This window comes from Arachis duranensis, chromosome 5 (assembly GCF_000817695.3).
Source record: "Arachis duranensis cultivar V14167 chromosome 5, aradu.V14167.gnm2.J7QH, whole genome shotgun sequence".
Taxonomy (NCBI): Eukaryota; Viridiplantae; Streptophyta; class Magnoliopsida; order Fabales; family Fabaceae; genus Arachis; species Arachis duranensis.
Genome location: NC_029776.3, coordinates 93764234 through 93782831, shown reverse-complemented (window position 1 = coordinate 93782831; position 18598 = coordinate 93764234). Strand labels below are relative to the sequence as shown.

The window sequence follows — 18598 nt, the reverse complement described above, 5'->3', positions numbered from 1 at the left end:
ATCTGTTTGCATGCATCTCTCTCATCCTTTTTCATCCAACTTCTTCAATCTTGGCCATTTATTCCTTTAAGTTGAGATTGACATCCGAAGTGGAAGCCATATTAGCAAAAGAAGATATTTCAAAAATAGTTTTTGAATTTTTATGAAAACCCAAACCAACTTTGTCATAGAGAGGTTTTTGACTGGGCAAAAGTTTATTCAAATTTTCAGAACTTTGAGCAAAGTTAGCTAGGTCCTTTTTTAGGCTTTGTACCTCTTTATGCAACCTTTCATTTTCTTCAAAATAATTTAGATATGCAATCACAGAATGTTTGTTTTCATAGCCCTTAATTTCAGCCTTTAACCACTTGTTTTCTTCAACAAGATCAATAGTAATTTCGGCTTCCCTTGATTTATCTTTGAGAAAACCATTTTCTGCCTTTAGAATGGTAACTTGAGATTCAAGTTCATAGTTTTCATGTAAGAAGTATCTGATTTTTTCATTGAGATGATCTATCATAAGATGAAGGTCTTCAGTAGTAGGTTCAATGAGACGTACCTCATCAGTTTGATTAGCCATGAGACAGGTTTGAGATTTAATGTCTGATTCTTCCTCAACTTCAGAGTCGTTCTCCAAGTCTTCCTAAGATGCCATGAGTTCCTTCTTCTTTTCCTTTTTCGACTTGTCTTCTTTTTAGTTTTGGACAGTCAAACTTGTAATGCCCAGCTTTTCTGCAATTATGACAAATGACCTTGCTTAAACCCTTTATAGGTTTCCTTGAACTGCCTCCTTTATTTCATTCCTTTTGCTTCATCATTCTTCTGAATTTCTTAGCAAACAAAACAAAATCATTGTTAGATAAATCATCGCTGGATTCTTCATCCAGAGATTCAGTGACTAATTTGAGAGCAACTCCTTTCTTTTTTATATCCTTTTTTAAATAGGTGTTTTCAAAAGCAAGTAAGTTTTCTCTTAGATCATCGTAGGTCATTTCATCAATGCTACTTTTCTCAGCTATTACAATAGCCTTGGTTTTCCACTCTTTAGTGAGACATCTCAATATTCTCCTCATAAGCATAGATTCTGAATGTTTGGTTCTAATAGCATCCAAGCCAGTGATGATAACGTTGAATCTTTCAAACATTTCATCAATTGTTTCTCCTTTCTTCATTGAGAATATTTCGTATTCTCTGTTTAGCATGTCTATTCTGGTTCTTTTGACTTGGGTTTTGCCTTCATGAATAACTTGAAGCTTGTCCCAGATTTCTTTTGCTGTTGTGCATCTTGATACCCGTCGGTATTTCTCGAAGTTGACAACACAATTAAGTAGGTTGACCGCTTTGGCATTGAGCTCTATTTTCTTCTTGTCATCGTCATTCAAATCTGCCTTAGCCTTGGGAACAAGCACACCATCAGCTCCTGTTGTGGTTGGGACTTGTGGGCCTTCTAGAATTATCTTCCAGAGTCTGTAATCTACGGACTGAACAAAAATCTTTATTCTCTCATTCCAGTAGCTGTAGTTCTTTCTATTGAAGAATGGAGGTCTGTTGCTTGATTGCCCTTCTGTCAGAGTATAGGCCACCATATTAATACCACTATTATTCTCCATCAGGATCTTTTCTCCAAGCTGCAAAGCTTGATCTCTTTGAGACCAAGCTCTGATACTAATTGATGGTAATTAGTGGCTAAGAGAAGGGGGGTTGAATCTTAGCTTTCTTTTTCACAAAGTATTACTTTTACTTTTTCAACAAACTTCGGGAGATATTTTCACTTTTGTCTTGTAACAAGTTGAGAGACATTTTTAGTATTGTCTCGTAACAAGTTGAAAGACATTTTTCATTTTGTCTCCTGAGAACCAGAAACAGAAAAAAAGTAGAAAGAAGAATTGACACTAGATATATCCTGGTTCAGCTACTAGGTGCAATGTAGCCTACATCCAGTCTCCATCACAACAATGATGAAATTTTACTATCTTTTCAAGATTACAGACACCAATTCTTTCCTAGAATCTACTCAATCCTATCTGGGACAAATCCAGATTCTAACCCCAATTTGAATTTGACTTGGACTCAAACCAAGCTTTCAATAGCAAAGTGCTAACTTAACTTGCAAGGAAATTCCCACAGGATCATGACACACAACAGAAAGATATAGAAAGAAACTCTGAGACATCTATAGCTTTTTCTCTAGTTTTGCTCATTGTCTTTTTCCTCTCATTGGATTTTTCTTACAAACCTCACCATGTTTACCTTTTACCATGACACTCAGATAGACAAAACTAAGAAAAAGAAACTAAATGAACTTCATTGAAGGAGAAAAACTCAAAAAGCTTTATGGTGGCTATGAGAACTCTGTACTTTTTCACTTACTCTCCTTACCTCAACCCTTGGCCGTTCACCCTTAATATAGAAGAGTGAAGTTTCCAAGGTTGAAGCCAGTTACACCTTCACAACATCTTTCTTCTCCAACATCAGAGTAGCGTCGGCTTGAACAGAGGAGGGAGAGAGAAACCGAATCTGTTTGCGTGCATATTTCTCATCCTTTTTCATCCAACTTGTTCAATCTTGACGATTGATCTTGACTTTGGCCCCAAGAATTAATTCTGAACGTTGATGAGCATCTGACCCAAGATGACTTTATGCTTTCTATTTTTCTTTTATCTTCTTCTTTGAGTGATTGATTTGATCGAAACAAGAGAAAAAGGAGAGAGAAGACAGGAAGCAAGAAAGCTTTTAGTGGAAGCTTTCAATAAAACTAAATCACATTGAATTTGGAATTTTGGTTACTAAGAAGTATAATTAATTGAATTGAAATTTGAGTTCAAGTAACCAAGGCATGAAGACTTTGACAATTTGAATCCCTTTTGGTTTGTGATCACCGAACGGGTTACTAAGGCTTTGGGCCATCTTTCCTTAATTTGTTTAGCCACTTGAAGTAAATAATTATTGTTGGGCTAAACTTATTTGTCAACTAAAACGGGCTTGTATTGACTGGCTCAATAGAAAATTAAATTTTTCTTCCTGACAAGCAGCACCATCAATTAACCAATTGGAAACAATTAAATAAACATTTAATAATTTTAATTTCTTAATTTATATTTTAATAATATTTGATCATCATTTCACTTTTCCAAACTCAACAGAAGTCATGTAATCCTATGGTATGCAACACAGTTTTGAAGATGGTCACAAGAGGAGTTGTGATATTTTAGCTGTAAGGGATCTTTGTTATTTAGAATTGCTATGATGATTATGTAACATACAGAAGCAGATTCTGTTGGTATTGTGGAAGTATGTTTTTACACTCTAAACCTTTGATGGATTTTTGTGTGTTTATGATTTATTCCTTTAAGTTGAGCTTGTCATTTTATTTTTCAAAGACAATAATAAAATGAAATGATACCGTTCTTATTAGATGAATGTCCAATCCTTCATCTGTGCTTATTATAGAATTAAAAAGTTTGAGGTTCATTTTATGAAAATCTCACATTACTTAAGTTTTCTCCTAATACTTGTAAAAATCTAGAATACATGTAATTTTCATCTTCTTTATAAGACTACTTATTTATGATATATTATCCAATAAACAACTAATGGCAATTGAATATTTCTTCATGTTATTTGTTGAGAATATTTCAGAGTAAGTTTTGATTGGTTTACTCGTCAATTAGGTGAATAAGCCGGGTTTGGAAACTTGAATGCAAAGTTCCTAATCCTTTGTTGAGGCATATCAACAGGGTCGATGGTGTGCATAAGGAAGGCAACGGTGGATGACCTGCTGGCTATGCAGGCTTGAGATACTCCTGGTTTCTTTATGAGACGTTTATGTCTGTAGTTCTATCTGTGTCCCCATTTAAATTACAAAATGGTTACGTTGATTTCACTCTTTTTATGGCTATTCCTTTGCAAAATTGTAAAATAAAAAGATTTGTAATTGGTTAATGTTGAAAACAAAAATAATGTCATTTTGGTATCTGATTAATCACTTTGCTACTGAATACTGTTACTGTAGTTTCTGTTCTGAAGTTGCCGGAACGCCATGGTTTCCGTAGAAGAAACATTTTGTATCTCTACTGCAATCTATGTCCCTAGTTTAATTACAAATTGTTACTTTGATTCATTATGTAGGGGTTTGTGGTGATTCCTTTGCAAAATCATAAAAGAAGCTTTGTAATTAATCATAGTTGAAAATGAAAATGAATGTCACTTTGGTATCTCATTAATGATTTTTCTGCCCAACATAGTTGTTTCTGTTAACAAATTTTTGGAATTGAATTACAGGTTTCTTATAGGAGTTAGTTTTTGCAATAGCATGATTGTGCATGATGAAAAGAAAAATGTTCTAAGGGTTTAACCTTGTTGCTATTGGAAATTTCACAAGTGGAGTTATCTCCTTAGCTTATCTTTCAATCTGTTTGGTTTTCGGTGAGCCAGTTGTTGCTTTCAATTGCAAGTTAAAAATGTTTGTTAGGATTTGGTTTCTTTAGTTACAAGTTTGGTTACCATGAAATTAGAGATGTTGTAAGGGTATGCATATAAGCAATAGGGTTAAGCTTGGTGGTAAGCAAGTTGGTCTTTAGGGTGAAAACCAAAGGTTGAACCTTCAAGGTGCCTTCCTATTTACAACAATGCATAGTTGATTGTTCATATTCATACCATCTTTGTGAATACTACTGTCAAAGATAAAAATAATCTTTGCTTTGTAAATTTTGGTTTAATAAAATGTTTTTTCACCTTTTTTCTCCCTTTCTTTGCAGCTTCAGTTAGCAAGTTATTCATGTTCAATTACAAGTTTATTAGATGTTGGATTCTGTAATCACTAGTTAGCTTTACAAAGGGGCTTAGTATCTGAATGACTAATTGTATTTACCAAATGTGACATAGGTGTTTGGTGCTGAGTATGTCTCCCTGCATGTTAGAAAGAGCAATCGTGCTACATTTAATTTGTACACGGAGACACTGGGTTACAAGATTCATGATGTGGAGGCGAAGTATTATGTAGATGGGGAGAATGCTTATGACATGAGGAAGCAGCTCAAGGGGAAGCAGACGCATCAGCATCCTCATAGTGGGGGTCATCACCACCACCAGTACAATCATCATCGTGAGCATGGTGGTGGTTGTTGTTCTAGTGAAGCAAAGGCAGAGAAGACAGAGACGAGAAATGCGAAGCGCACCTGATTGTAAGAGCAATTTTCCTCCATTCTGTTTCTCTGTAAATGAAAATTTTTTCTTTTTTGTTATGTAAGAAACTGGGTATTGGCTTAGGCACTCTGAGAGGATAAAAGACTCTAGATGTTGATACTGTGTCTGTCTCATTGGTGGATTAGAAATTGTTGGTGATAGAAGAGGTACGTTTGTATTGGTCGAAGCAAGATTTGCAACACCTTTAACAGGACCTTTATTTTTAAATTTTCTATATCATTTAAATTCAGCCTTAGCAGCAAAAACAAGAGGATCAGAGGTAAGGGATTTGACATAGAGTTCCTTCTGTTTTTCTTCTTAGAGGATTAATGAAAGAACACGATTAATAGGAGGGAGAGGCTCCATGAACAACAATTGACCTCGAATTACAGAGAAGTGTTCATTGAATCCCATTAAGAATGACATTGTATATTCACTATCATGAAAATTTTGCAAAGGTCGAAGGCCACCACAATCGCATTGAACAATAGGATGATATGCACTCAATTCATCCCAAATAGACTTCAATTTGCTCAAATAAACACTCACGAGTCAGAGCCTTGATACAGCACCATAAGATTGCGTCGAAGTTGAAAAATTCGTGGACCATTACGCTGTTGAAAGTGCTCACGAAGATCTTGTCAAACCACCAAAGCTACTCGCGACCTCACAACACTACCAACAATATCCTTGGAAAGCGAATTGAAAATCCAAGAAAGTACCACATTGTTGCTACGTGTCCAAAGAGCAACGTGCTGAGGATTATCAGCAGTCGGACGGGGCAATGAACCATTAACAAAGCTAAGTTTGTTCTTGACAGAAAGAGCAAGTTCCATGGAACAGCTCCAAGAATCATAGTTATCACCGGTTAGGGGTTATGAGAACGAGTCCAGGACCATTAACTTGATGGAGAAAATATAGATTGGTGAGATCATCCATGATGATGAAGGAATCACGCTAGAATCGTGAAAGAAAAACACAAAAGAAAAAAACGTTTCCCTAGAAATAGAAATTTTCTGAGAAAGTAAGAGAAAAGAAAAAAAAGAGAAATAGCGGAAGTGACTATTCATCTGATATCATATTAAAAAAAATGAAAAGTGAATGGTCATTAACATTAATTTAGTGTTCATATATACAATAACCGGTATCACTAGTAAAAGTATTCAATTGATTTACAATAGCAAAACATAACTAATTGTACTCTATTTATCTAATTTAACAAATAATAAGCTAAAAAATATCATTAACCAAAAAGCTTTATCCTCTAGTACTGGGACATGGCTAGTTTTGAATTGTAGAAATGGGTTGTAATTATCTTGTGCACTTATAAATTTATTGGTGTTTGTTGACAGTTTTGTTTCAATATGAGCTTTTATTACGTTTACATCATGATGCTTGCTTGAATAGACATGCTGCTTTTGTATATAATTCATAGTTATAAAATTCGAATCGGACTGATCGATTCAACCGAAAAATTGGATCTCTATCCGATTTGATTTGATGTTCTGACCGTTTAAGACAACAAACCGGTCAAAATCGATGCAAATTGCAGTTAAATCGGTCAAACTCATTTTAAATTGGTCAATTGTAGCTAGTTTGCAAAAGGATTAATCTCTACATACAAGTGTTTTGTGCTTACAAGCTTTATAAGCTTGAAGAGAACGAAATCCCATAAACGCGGTGCGTATGTTACGTGCCTCTTTAACAGACTTTTAAATCAATCCAAATCAATTAACGCGTGAATATATAACTTCCATTTTTCAAAGATTTCGTTTCCTTTTTCGAGTTTTTTTGTCAAATTTGTTCGATCTCCTTTGTGCGTTCTCTCTTTGCCTTCGATCTCCTTCTATTTTTTCGATTTTCATGGTTTCTGGAATCAAGCTTTGAAATTGTTTTGAAGATAATGGAACTTCTGAAATACACCCAAACGATTACAAAAATACACCTAAACAATTATAGAAAATACACTCAAAGAATTACAAAAATACACCCAAACAGTTACAGAAATAAACCAAACGATTACAGAAATACACCCAAAGAATTACAAAAATACACCCAAAGGATTTAAGAAATACACCTAAAGGATTTAAGAAATATACTCAATATAAGGGGGGAGACAGTATATTTCTTCTTGAAATCTTTTAATGTTTTGCTGGTTAAAGATGAGGCACATGGCAGAGATAATCTAAAAAAAACCTAGAAGAACAGTAAAACAGTACCTTGAATAATGTTTTTTCGTTTTTTCTGGTGATTTTTTATAGAGATTTGTATCTTTTCTTCTTGATTTTTTTCTACTCTTCGCGAGGAGTTGGAACGTTTCTTCAGAATCATAGTTTGTTTTGAATGTCGCTTGAATCTTGATGGTTTGCGTTTTGATTGAGGAAGAATAGGAAGAATGCAACATAATGAACGTGTTGTAAGGCGCGTGCGTTGGACGCTCAATTTTAAAGGAGTGGTGCGCATGTTTTTTTCTTAGACTTAGGCCAACTTATATAGTTTATAAACCAAAAAGGCTTATATGTGTAGCAAGCCTCTTTACAAAAATGCTAAAAGCAAGATTTAAATCTGGCAGCATTGCTTGCACATAATTCCACCACTAGGTCAACTATCTTCCTACTACATAATATGTTTATAATTATATATAATCAATATCTAGTGCAACTTACATTACAATATAATTCTCTATAATTTTATATCTTCTTACTTTTAATATGTTTATATATTTGTTCATATAATATAAAATATATAAACTTATATTATAATTTATATATAATTTTTGAGACTTAATTATTCTTAAAATATTAGTAAATATATGTATTTTAAATATTAATTTTACGTTTTTTGTTATTTTATATTTTTTATTTACGTGCGATCTGTTCTATCAATTTAACTAGTAATTTTTTTATTAAACCAATAAACCAATAAACTAATATCTTAATCGGTTTGATCACCAATTCGATTCCAGCAATTATGGTATAATTCCTTCACCCTAGGCCGTTTCAGAGTATACAGCGACGGATCCAGAAAATTTTGATAGTGGGGACGAAATATATATAATATGATAATAATTTTTATAATAAAAATATTACGTTTACATAAAAAATTAGCTATCAAATTATCTACTATAGATTTGTGTATAAATATATATATTATTTAACTTATTTTTAATGTGTATTTTATATTTCAAAATTTGTATTTTAAGATTTATTCTGTATAAGTAATTATTTTATGTATACGTAGCATAATTATTGTTATAATTATATTTTGTTATTGTAAAATATGATTAGGTTTCAAAATATCTAATTACATATTAAAATACTAAAATAGTAATTTAAATAATAACATATAATTTAAAATTTAATTTTTTATATTTCATAATTTGAAACCTAGACAATATAATTAAAATGTCTTTTTTTTGTATATGTTGTTGAACAATCATTTAAAACTCAACTTTTATACAATTAGTTCTTGATAATATTCATAATTGAAAAAGTTCATTCAATTAGTGTAGTTATAAAAAACTAAAACTAATTTCAAAAGAAGAAACACAAATGGATAAATAATAGTCTTTCGAGCCGATTTCTAAAAAAGAACACTAATCTTATTTAAATTTAAAAATTGATCATTATAATGGACATCTAATATGAAGTACTCAAATTGACTATCAAGTGTCGAAAGTTGAATAAAAAATTATTGTAGAATCAAATTTAATAATTTAGTAAAAGTAAATAAATATTATTATTATATACTACTCAATAAAATTCTAAATTGTAATAGAGTATTTGCTCCCACACCTATAAAAGTAAATCCGTCCCTAAGGGGATATAAGAGAAAAGAATGTAATAATACTATATTATTATTACTTCTAAATCACGTAAGTAAAAATTATTTTTTACATTAATACACATCTATTATGTGCAATTGTGCATAATCATTGTAAAAAAAAGTAAAAATTCACATGCAGTACTTTAATAGCAACTGAAAATTATTACATAATTTTACATATTTAATTAAATTATTATTTAATAATTTTTAATTATTAATTTTATATAAAAAATAACCACATATAAATTTTTATCTTATAAAAAACATATGATTAGATGTTTGAATTTTTTTAATAAAAAATTAATATTTATATATTTGCTAAAATTTAGAAATTAGAATGATTTATGTTCTAGGTTTCTATGTATTTTTCCTAAATTTTGCAGGATTCTTGAAAATGTTTTACATGCGAAAATGACCAAAATATTTGAATGGAGTTTCTTTACATAGTCTAGGATTTTATATAAAAAGTCGTCGACGGTTATATAAAATATTTTTTATTTTATTAAAATTAAATTAAGAATTAATTATTGTCACAATCCACAACAATAGTGCTCACATATGAATGAATGAACCATATATTAAAGGGGTGATAGTTTTGTAATTAAAAAAATATTATGAGTTACCAGAATTTATTAATTTTTATTATTATTTAATTATTAATTTAATTTTTTTAATTTAATAATTTAATAATATATTTTTAAATATTAATAATTAACTGATAATTAGAATTAATAAATTTTAATAATTTTTTAACATATCTTCTGTAATTGTATTAATTTTTTAATATACATATAAACCATATCCTTAATCAATTTATATATCTATAAGATTTTTTTTTAATTTAGCGTCTCTTTTAAAAAACTTTTGTGTGTTTTACTCTTTTTCTTGGGTTTACTCGAGAATTTAATTAAATTCCTTAATTTAAAAGTATAATAAGATTTTTAAATATTTTTATATAATTATCTAACTTTTAGATAATCAGCTATGCTGTTAGAAAAATAATAGAAATCATCTCCAATCTCATTATCATGGTTCTTTGCTTTGGTGTCAACTGTCAAGTCTCAACCAAACCAATCTCTGTTTCCATGACAGTGATTGTTTCCACCATTCAATTCGCTCTTTTCTCTTCCAAATCCTTCTTCTCATTTGATCGGATTTTATTTTACACAAACATGTTGCGTGCAGCATCATTCTCCAGGTTCAGCTTCTCTCTTCATATTGTGCCCTATGTTTTCCCTTTTCGCTTTTCTTCCTGTTCATGTTCAATGTCAAGCCTTCACTCTCATTCTCAGCTCACATCCCCTCGCCATGTTGATGAAGCTGTTGATTCCTTCACTCGCATGCTCTCTATGCGTCGCCCTCCATCCATCATCCAATTTAACCAGATTTTGGGGTCTCTTGCCAAGACGCACCATTTCCCCACCGCCATTTCCCTTTTTCAGCAATTGCAAACCAGGGGAATTGCGCCCAGCATAGTTACGATGAATATTTTAATCGATTGTTGCTGCGACATGGGTCGAATCACTCTCGCTTTCTCTGTATTGGCCAAGATTTTCAGGATGGGTTTTCAGCCAAATACCATAACATTGAATACACTTATTAAAGGTCTCTGTCTCTGTGATAATGTTGAAAACGCACTGCACTTTCATGACAGAGTGCTGGCTCATGGATTTCAGTTTAGTCAAGTCACTTATGGCATCTTGATTAATGGACTCTGTAAGACCGGACACACATCTGCTGCTATTCAAGTGTTGAGAAAGATCCCACAGTATGGGATTGCTCCTGATGTCGTCATGTACAACGCAATTATTGATAGCTTGTGCAAGGATACGTTTGTAAGTGATGCTTTCCATTTATACTCTGAAATGCTTGCTAAGGGAATCTCTCCCAATGGTATCACGTACAACACTCTAACTTATGGATTGTGCCTTGCGGGCCAACTCAAGGAAGCCATTGATTTACTAAATCATATGATGCTGAAAAACATTAATCCAAATGTTCGTACCTATAATACTTTGATTGATGGACTATGTAAGGAGGGAAACATGAAAGATGCTAAGAGTGTGTTGGCTGTGATGACAAAAGATGCTGTGGAACCAACTGTGGTTACTTATAATTGTTTAATGGATGGGTATTGCTTGGTTAATGAATTACATAAGGCAAAATATGTATTCAACACAATGGCTCAAAGTAGAGTGTCTCCTAATATCCGGAGTTACAATATCATGGTTAATGGGTTATGCAAGAAAAAGCTGGTCGATGAAGCATTGAGTCTCCTTGAAGAAATGCATCGCAAGAACCTGGTTCCAAACACAATAACTTACAATACCCTAATTGATGGCTTGTGCAAATCAAGGAGAATCTCTTGTGCTTCAAAGCTTCTCGTTGAGATGCATAATAGAGGTCAACCTGCTGATATATTCACTTACAATTCCTTGTTGGATGGGATGTTCAATATCAAACAACTTGACAAGGCACTTGTGTTATTTAATCAAATGAAAGAGAGTGGCATTGATCCAGATATATACACGTATAATATACTTATTGATGGCCTATGCAAAGGTGGAAGACTTACAAATGCAAAAGAGATTTTTCAAGATCTTTCTATTAAAAACTATCCTCCAAATGTGAGGACATGCAATATTCTGATCAATGGGCTCTGCAAAGAGGGCTTATCTAAAGAAGCATTGGCCCTGCTGTCAGAAATGGAAGACAACGGTTGCTTACCAAATGCTATGACTTTTGAAATCGTTATTCGTGCTTTGTTTGGAGAGGGTGAGAATGACAGAGCGGAGAAACTTCTTCGGAAAATGATTGCTAGAGGCTTATTGAATGGATGAAAGAAAGTAAGATACATCAACTCAAACTGAAATCACATCTCTATTGTTGCTGAATATGTATCATAGTTCTGTAAATTCTGTATCTGTTGGGTCAGAGAACTTTGGCAATGCCATAACATCAATACCACTGATGTCTTGACTATCTCATTTTTATTCAATTAATTTTGAGCTTTCAATTTTTGTAATTGCTATCATCCTTTTTAATCCCACTCTGCTTTATTGATTCTTTAGAGGATATTCCTATTTGTAGCTTACAGGTTTAGTGTTTAAGATCTCTTTATAGTAATTAATAGTTCTTTACTGTTATCCTATGAGATCATATATCTTAACTATTATCATGCTACAAACTAAGAAAAACAAAAAAGAGTGCTATAAACATTTGCAAATCCATTGCATTCTGTATAAGGAAAATTACATTATTATGAAAAATATGTGGTTCTAAAATGAGTGTGTTAATAATTCGGTTATGGTTTCCCAACTTCAAATTTTATGTTAGTTTGCTTGTTGATCACCGACTTCTCTATGGAGATTGCCAATATTTGCTTTACACTGGATTTTGACCTGCTTAAATGAGTGTGTGGTTTGGCCGCCAAAGTATTTCAAAGCAGATATTTTTCTGCATCAATATTTCTCTTGCCTTGATTTTAGTTTGTAGTTTTGTACATCTAAACTTGTGTCGCAAGAACTTAATTCCTAACACGGTAACTTACAACACTCTTATTGATGGCTTGGGCAAATCTTACAACACTCTTATTGATGGCTTGGGCAAATCAAAGAGAATCTCCCGTGCTTTGGAGCTTTTGATTGAGATGCATGATAAAGGTCAACCTTCTTCTATATTCACTTACAATTTCTTGATAGATGCCTTGTGCAAAAGCTGACAACTTGACAAGGCACTTGTGTTATTCAGTAAAATTGAAGAGATTGGCATTCACCAAATATACACTCATACAACATACTTATTGATGGCCTACGCAAAAGTGGAAAACTTAAACATGCTCAGGAGATTTTTCAGGATCTTCCTGTTAGAGGCTATCATCTAGACGTCCAGACATACAATATTATGATCAATAGTCTTTCTAGAGAGGATCTGTTTGAAGATGCATTGGCCCTGTTGTCAAAAATGGAACATGATGATTGCATTCCTGATGCTGTGAGTTTTGAATCCATTATTTGAGCTTTGTTTGAAAAAGATGAGAATGATACGGCAGAAAAACTCTTTCGTGAAATAATTGCTAGAGGCTTATTGAATAGATAAAAGAAGGTCAAATACATCTCAAATTAAAATTACATTTCTATTGTTGTTGAATATGTAGAATAGTTATATAAATTCTCTATACGCTGGGGCAGAGGACTTTGGCATTGCCATGACCTCACTATCACGAATGTTTTGACTATCTCAATTTTATTCAATTAAGTTTGCACTTTTGATTTTCACAATTGTTAATAATTTTGTTATGGTTTCCCTGCTATTCCTAAACTGTGCAACTTGTTTTTCTTTATTTATGTAGGTGGAGTATCTAACTAATTCCCATGACTGTTGACATTTATCATTAGCAACCGTGAACTGTTGTTTATTTTACTGAATTCTCCAAGAACTGTAGTAAAACGAATTTAAGTGGGGATTAAGGATGGGAGTGGATCCTCTCCAGTGGAAAAAAAAAAACTGGATAGTGTCCAGTCACCATTCATTATTCTCTCTCTTATTAATTTCTAGTCCCACTTATAGAATTAAAGGTGAGAGATCACACTTTATTCGCCTCTTATGATTTTCCTTTTTGTCTTTATTTCCTTTTCAGATTACAACCTAAACGAAATCGATTTAGGTTATCCATCTAAAATTTAAACTTCCCAATTTATCTCGTTATCTTTTTTTTTTTGGTAATTATTATTTATCTCGTTATCTATTAGAAGCAGTTCCACACATCAAAATTGTCTTTTTTATGCTAAAGCGTGTGATGATGACACTTGATGTCAAAACAAAAGATATCGCGTGTGAAGAAAAGATAGAGAACATGGAGAAGAAGAAGAAAATGAAAGAGGCCATGATTCTTGTTACTATTGTATTTCTGTGGCAATAATTATTGATAGGAGTCGGAGCTGTAATTACTTTTGATGGCTGCCAAATAGCCGAATGGAGTTTTGGATTTATTTTGTTGAATGCTTCTGCTGACTCGGTTGATTCTTATAGTGGATTTTGGTATGCTGGTTTTTTATTACTATTATTTTCAAGATATTTCCTCCATATTAGTTAGAGTTTAAGGGTTCGACTAATGTGCTCCTTTTATTTGCTATATTCCTCAATTATCATATTGGGAATATAGCAAGACTAAAACATAACGAGAGAAATAAAAATACTACTCTTTTGCTTGATCTTACAATTGCTCGAATTGATACTTCAATTGACATGAATTTTCGTCTTCGTATATTTCTTCCTTATTAAGTTGGAACATTCACATTTCACGAGATTCAATCCAACTCCAGATATATTAGTGATGGTACATTACACATCGTTAAATTTGCTTCTAGATCTGTACATGATCATATTAAACATCTTCAATTACATTCAAATAACTCTCTCTGATTATATTGCAGATGTGTATCTTTCTAATGAAATGACTAGAAAATAAACTGGAAAGAAAACCCACATTTGACTCCACCATGCAAATGCCGCCCTATGGATCTCTTTATCAATATGATCTTTTCCAAACATGCTCCTCATGCTCACTGGTTGGTTGCTCTTTAGGTCGTTCAATGTTGCACTTCAGACAATTCTTATTTCTTGCATAATTGTAGAAATTACACCTAAGCAAGTAATATGAAACAACAAACTTTAGCATGCTAGGAAAAGAGAAGAGACAACAGGATCAGGTGGACTTGTATGCTCCTTAAACACATTTAATATGTAATTCAAAAACATCTATAGCCACTTATTTTCATTTATGCTGTTTCAAAATTATATAACACAAAATGAGTAGCCATGAATGTTCCTGGAGCACACATTAAGTATGCTGTAAGAGCATACTAGAAAATTCTCGACGATAAAAGAGAGGGAAAGGAGAAGAAGAAGAAACAATAAACTCACTTAGGACAACTCCAATCCCCGGGATGTTGATATTTGTTGGAACTAGGACTTGGCTCTTGACAATGCAAGCACTTCACTTTACTAGCAAAATTCATGAAACCACACCTACATACAATAGAAATCCTATTAACAATTTTTTAAACCAAACTTTGAAAGTCAATATGAATTTCCACATAATACACAAAGCAACATATAAAACAAGAAACTCGGGGGTCAGGTGGAGAAAGAGAACTTACTTGGAGCAACTCCAGTCCCCGGGATGTTTCTTGGGTCTTTGCTCAGAGCAACGCAAACACTTCGATTTACTAGCAAAATTCATGAACCCGCACCTATATAAACGAGAAAATTCTTGAAACTATTGCTTATAAGTCGACATTCACGAATTCTGTTCCTAATCTGTCAGTGCTATGAATCCAGCTTTTGCTGGTACTCAAGCCAAAGCTCCTTTTAGCTTTAAGTTAAAGGATGCTTGCGAATGAGAGCTGTGTGATTACAGATTAGCATTGTTGGTAGCTAGTATGATACCAAATGCAATAGTAGGCAAATGCAGGGCATCGTTTTGTAAATTAAAACAATAATATATATAACAATCCATTCATCCACAAGCTCAAAAGGAAAAAACCACCATCCCAACATCATAAAACAAAGACAGCAAAAAAATGCATATAATAAATTACACAGCACAACAATAGAGGATCCACAGAGCTTATAGAAGCACACAATTATACTGTATACTAAAATATTTACATAACATGAGATTGTGTGTATGTATTCTAGCGATTGGACGAGTATATCATATGAACAAGCTTAATAGATGATAACTTTTGACATCTAAGTTATATGTTTCACCATTTTAGTGCAAAGAAAGTCCGCATCCTAAAATAGTGCCAACTGCAGCTGTCTGATAGGGTTTAGATATTTCAAGAATCCTGGGTTATAAAATATAATAAATAGCATTCTTTGTGGAGTTCTTTGTTCAGCGTGTTCCGAGAATTGTGGGTGCACCTCATATCACTAGCTCAGTTTCTTTTGATGATGTTTGCAGGTTTTGGGAGAAAGAAAGAGGCTAAATTTTTGTGGCAATGTGCAATATATTCCACTATTCGGAGCATTTGGCTAGAACAGTCTTCGTACATTTCATGACAGATTCACAGGAAAAGTTGTTTGTTTGGGATAGAAAAAGGTGTTTAGCATCTGTGTCTAAAATATATTATTTTTTCAGATGACTTTCCCACTCAGACATGATGAGAGATTGGAAGTTGCAGTTCATTGAAGCTTCCGAACTTGTTTGTATTTCCAATGGTTTGGAGAAACTCTTTCCTCCACCCATTTGTACTTTTCTCTCAATACATTAATGATATTCTTTCTTTTGTTATCAAGAAAAAAATATATAAAATAAATAGCTAGAATGATGGTATTGAGAACTCCGAAATAAATGTTTGTAACATTTATCTGTGGATTTATCTATCTATGGAAAAATAGAGTTGTGTTTAGTTTCAAAATGAGCCCAACCAAAATGAGAAACAGATGAAGCATGAAAAATTCTAGAAGAAATTAAATGCAATGTATATTATCAAAAGGGTTAATGAGTGGGAAGTTATCAATGTGCCCAAGTATAGTGTTGCTATCAATATGATTTATTCACCTTTGATCCATGAAAGAGACAATGATTCATTTTCTATCACAAAGGTACCCTAAGGTATAAACAATTCCCTGGAAATGTAACAGTTAGCGAAAATAGTAAAACAATATAAAAGATAGGAGACTCACTGTGGACAATTCCAATCTCCTTTTTTCATTTCAACTTCATCTGGATTGATCCTCTTGGGCCCTTCTGTCTTACATTTTAGACACTGAAAATTTCTGGAAAAATTCATAAAACTGCATCTGCAGCAAAACCAACAAGAATATGTCAGCAGATCATAAGGAGCAAGTGAAACAGTTAGGCATGCATAATTGCATATGGTCAACTACAAAAGTTAGAGAAAAAAGATCATAGAACAGGGTAATTCATATAATGCTATTGTTATGAACCAAAATTATACGACTTTTCAGAAAAAGAACCTTCATAAATAAATGGAAAATGTGACCATGCCCTGGGATAAAAGCTAGTAAAAAGCAAGTGAAGCAGCTAGAGGACTTACTCTGGACATATCCAATCTCCTTTACTCATTTGATTAGTTGGCAGATCAACATCCTTTGGCTTATTTTTTTTACAATTTAAGCATTCTGTATTCCTAGAGAAGTTCATAAAATTGCATCTGCGGGAAACATGGAAGCAAACAGAAATGAGAGAATCAACTGTTACAAATGAATTATTAGGTGGCCAATAGGTAAATTGTAGATGTCAAAAAGTCATGGAAATATGCACCAAGATTTCGAAAGCTCTTCATCTTGATTCATGTATAGCATTATTAACAAAGGTAGAGTAAAGTATCTACAGGCCTAAATTACTTCAGCTTCTTCAGAATGAACAATATTTGTTAAAGCAATTTGCTTGAGAGAAACCTAATTAGACAGGTAAAATAAAATAGGTAATCATCTGACAACAGATTTTGAAAGAGTCAAAGAGATGACGTTGCTTTAATATATAAAAAAAATAGTAGATAGATCACTTGCTTGAATTCATAACAAAATATCTTCCAAATTTCATGTGGAAATGGAGAAAAACTATAAATTCACTGAAGATATGGCTGCATCAGCTAGTATGACTCACTTTTGGCAAATCCAGTCATGTTTCTTCATCTCCGCTTCTTTTGAAAATTTACTAGTTGTTGAAGTTAGTGGTCGGCCTTCTGCCAAAGCATTTTGGGCAGTGGGCTTTGATCGAGCAGGAACAGGAGCATGAGGAGCTGGAGCAGGAGATGACTCGCTCAACTCAATCAGCTGGGAGAGAAGTTTTCGCACAGATAATTCAACAAGTTCTCTCCCCGAGGGTTTCTCTCCACCAGAAAGAACAACTGGATCTAGTGCGTAGAACAAAAGTATTCTAACTACATCCACAGTTCGAGCATCAACTCCAAGGGTCTCCATAATCACATAAGCCCTATCACAGGAGCCTCGCAGGTGGCAAGCACTACAGACCTGAACAAAAACAATAAACTTGAGTGAAGAATAAAGAACTAAATCGTATGGATTAACAGGAACATTTGAACGTCATGCATTTTAAAAGCGTAAAGCTTGAAACAAAAAAATCAAAAAATGATCTGACATACATCCCCTTCATCTAATTGCAGGTGGGCTCTCAACCTTTTAGCCGAATTTACAGCTTTTCGGAGAAGATTAGGACATCCTCCCTCCACGATTGCTTGAAGATCACTCGAGGACAGCAACCTGCATGCATAAGAAGCAAAAGAACTTGATGCTAATTCTAAACTCCTCTAACTCTAACATACCATGATGCTAAATTGCTGATGCTTGAATGTAGTGTTTGTGTTAACATTAGCTTATTTGGAGTTTGAAATAGCAAAATAACCTCGCCTTTAGACCCTCCTCAATGTGCATTTTTCTCAGTTCTTACATAACCAACTTCAGAGACAAATAGAAAACTTCCATTGTCACCAAACAAGTAAAGAAAACTACTCATGAACTCAAGCTAGTTATGAAAAATGTGCTTCCCGCTGCAAACTCAACTTAAAAATTAAGTACTCTCTCGCATTCCAATAATCTAATGAGACGCAAATAT

At 33.2% G+C, this 18598-nt stretch overlaps 2 protein-coding genes and 1 long non-coding RNA gene across 6 annotated transcripts in view; 2 read left to right on the top strand and 1 right to left on the bottom strand.

Annotated features, from left to right (window-relative positions):
* The first annotated feature begins 3130 nt into the window (after nt 1-3130).
* On the top strand, nt 3131-5350 carry LOC127747423 (uncharacterized). Its single transcript, XR_008009215.1, has 3 exons — nt 3131-3270; nt 3651-3806; nt 4864-5350. It is a non-coding gene; the product is annotated as an uncharacterized LOC127747423 (long non-coding RNA).
* A 4674-nt stretch (nt 5351-10024) lies between these two features.
* On the top strand, nt 10025-13561 carry LOC107490658 (pentatricopeptide repeat-containing protein At1g62930, chloroplastic-like). Of its 4 annotated transcripts, none has more exons than XR_008009414.1 (3): nt 10025-11834; nt 12605-12981; nt 13340-13561. XR_008009414.1 is itself a non-coding variant. In XM_052261532.1 (2 exons), the coding sequence occupies exon 1, from the start codon at nt 10074-10076 to the stop codon at nt 11826-11828; it is 1755 nt and encodes a 584-aa protein (XP_052117492.1). In that variant the 5' UTR covers nt 10025-10073; the 3' UTR covers nt 11829-11834; nt 12605-13278. The 4 variants fall into 4 exon arrangements, 2 of the variants coding, with proteins under 2 accessions (XP_052117492.1, XP_015966942.1); XR_008009413.1 differs by lacking the exon at nt 13340-13561 and having other exon boundaries at nt 12605-12650; nt 12739-13278; XM_052261532.1 differs by lacking the exon at nt 13340-13561 and having other exon boundaries at nt 12605-13278.
* A 669-nt stretch (nt 13562-14230) lies between these two features.
* Nucleotides 14231-18598, bottom strand: part of LOC107490660 (zinc finger protein VAR3, chloroplastic) — a gene marked incomplete in the record, with an annotated part of 4637 nt that continues 269 nt past the window's right edge. The window contains 7 exon segments of the mRNA XM_016111458.3: nt 14231-14633; nt 14914-15018; nt 15150-15242; nt 16684-16800; nt 17058-17174; nt 17630-17997; nt 18129-18246. Coding sequence (XP_015966944.1) covers nt 14519-14633; nt 14914-15018; nt 15150-15242; nt 16684-16800; nt 17058-17174; nt 17630-17997; nt 18129-18246 — 1033 coding nt within the window.

What these genes read in the sequence shown, in the direction of transcription:
- LOC107490658 (XM_052261532.1), top strand. Translation starts at nt 10,074, where the DNA reads ATGACAGTGATTGTTTCCACCATTCAATTCGCTCTTTTCTCTTCCAAA.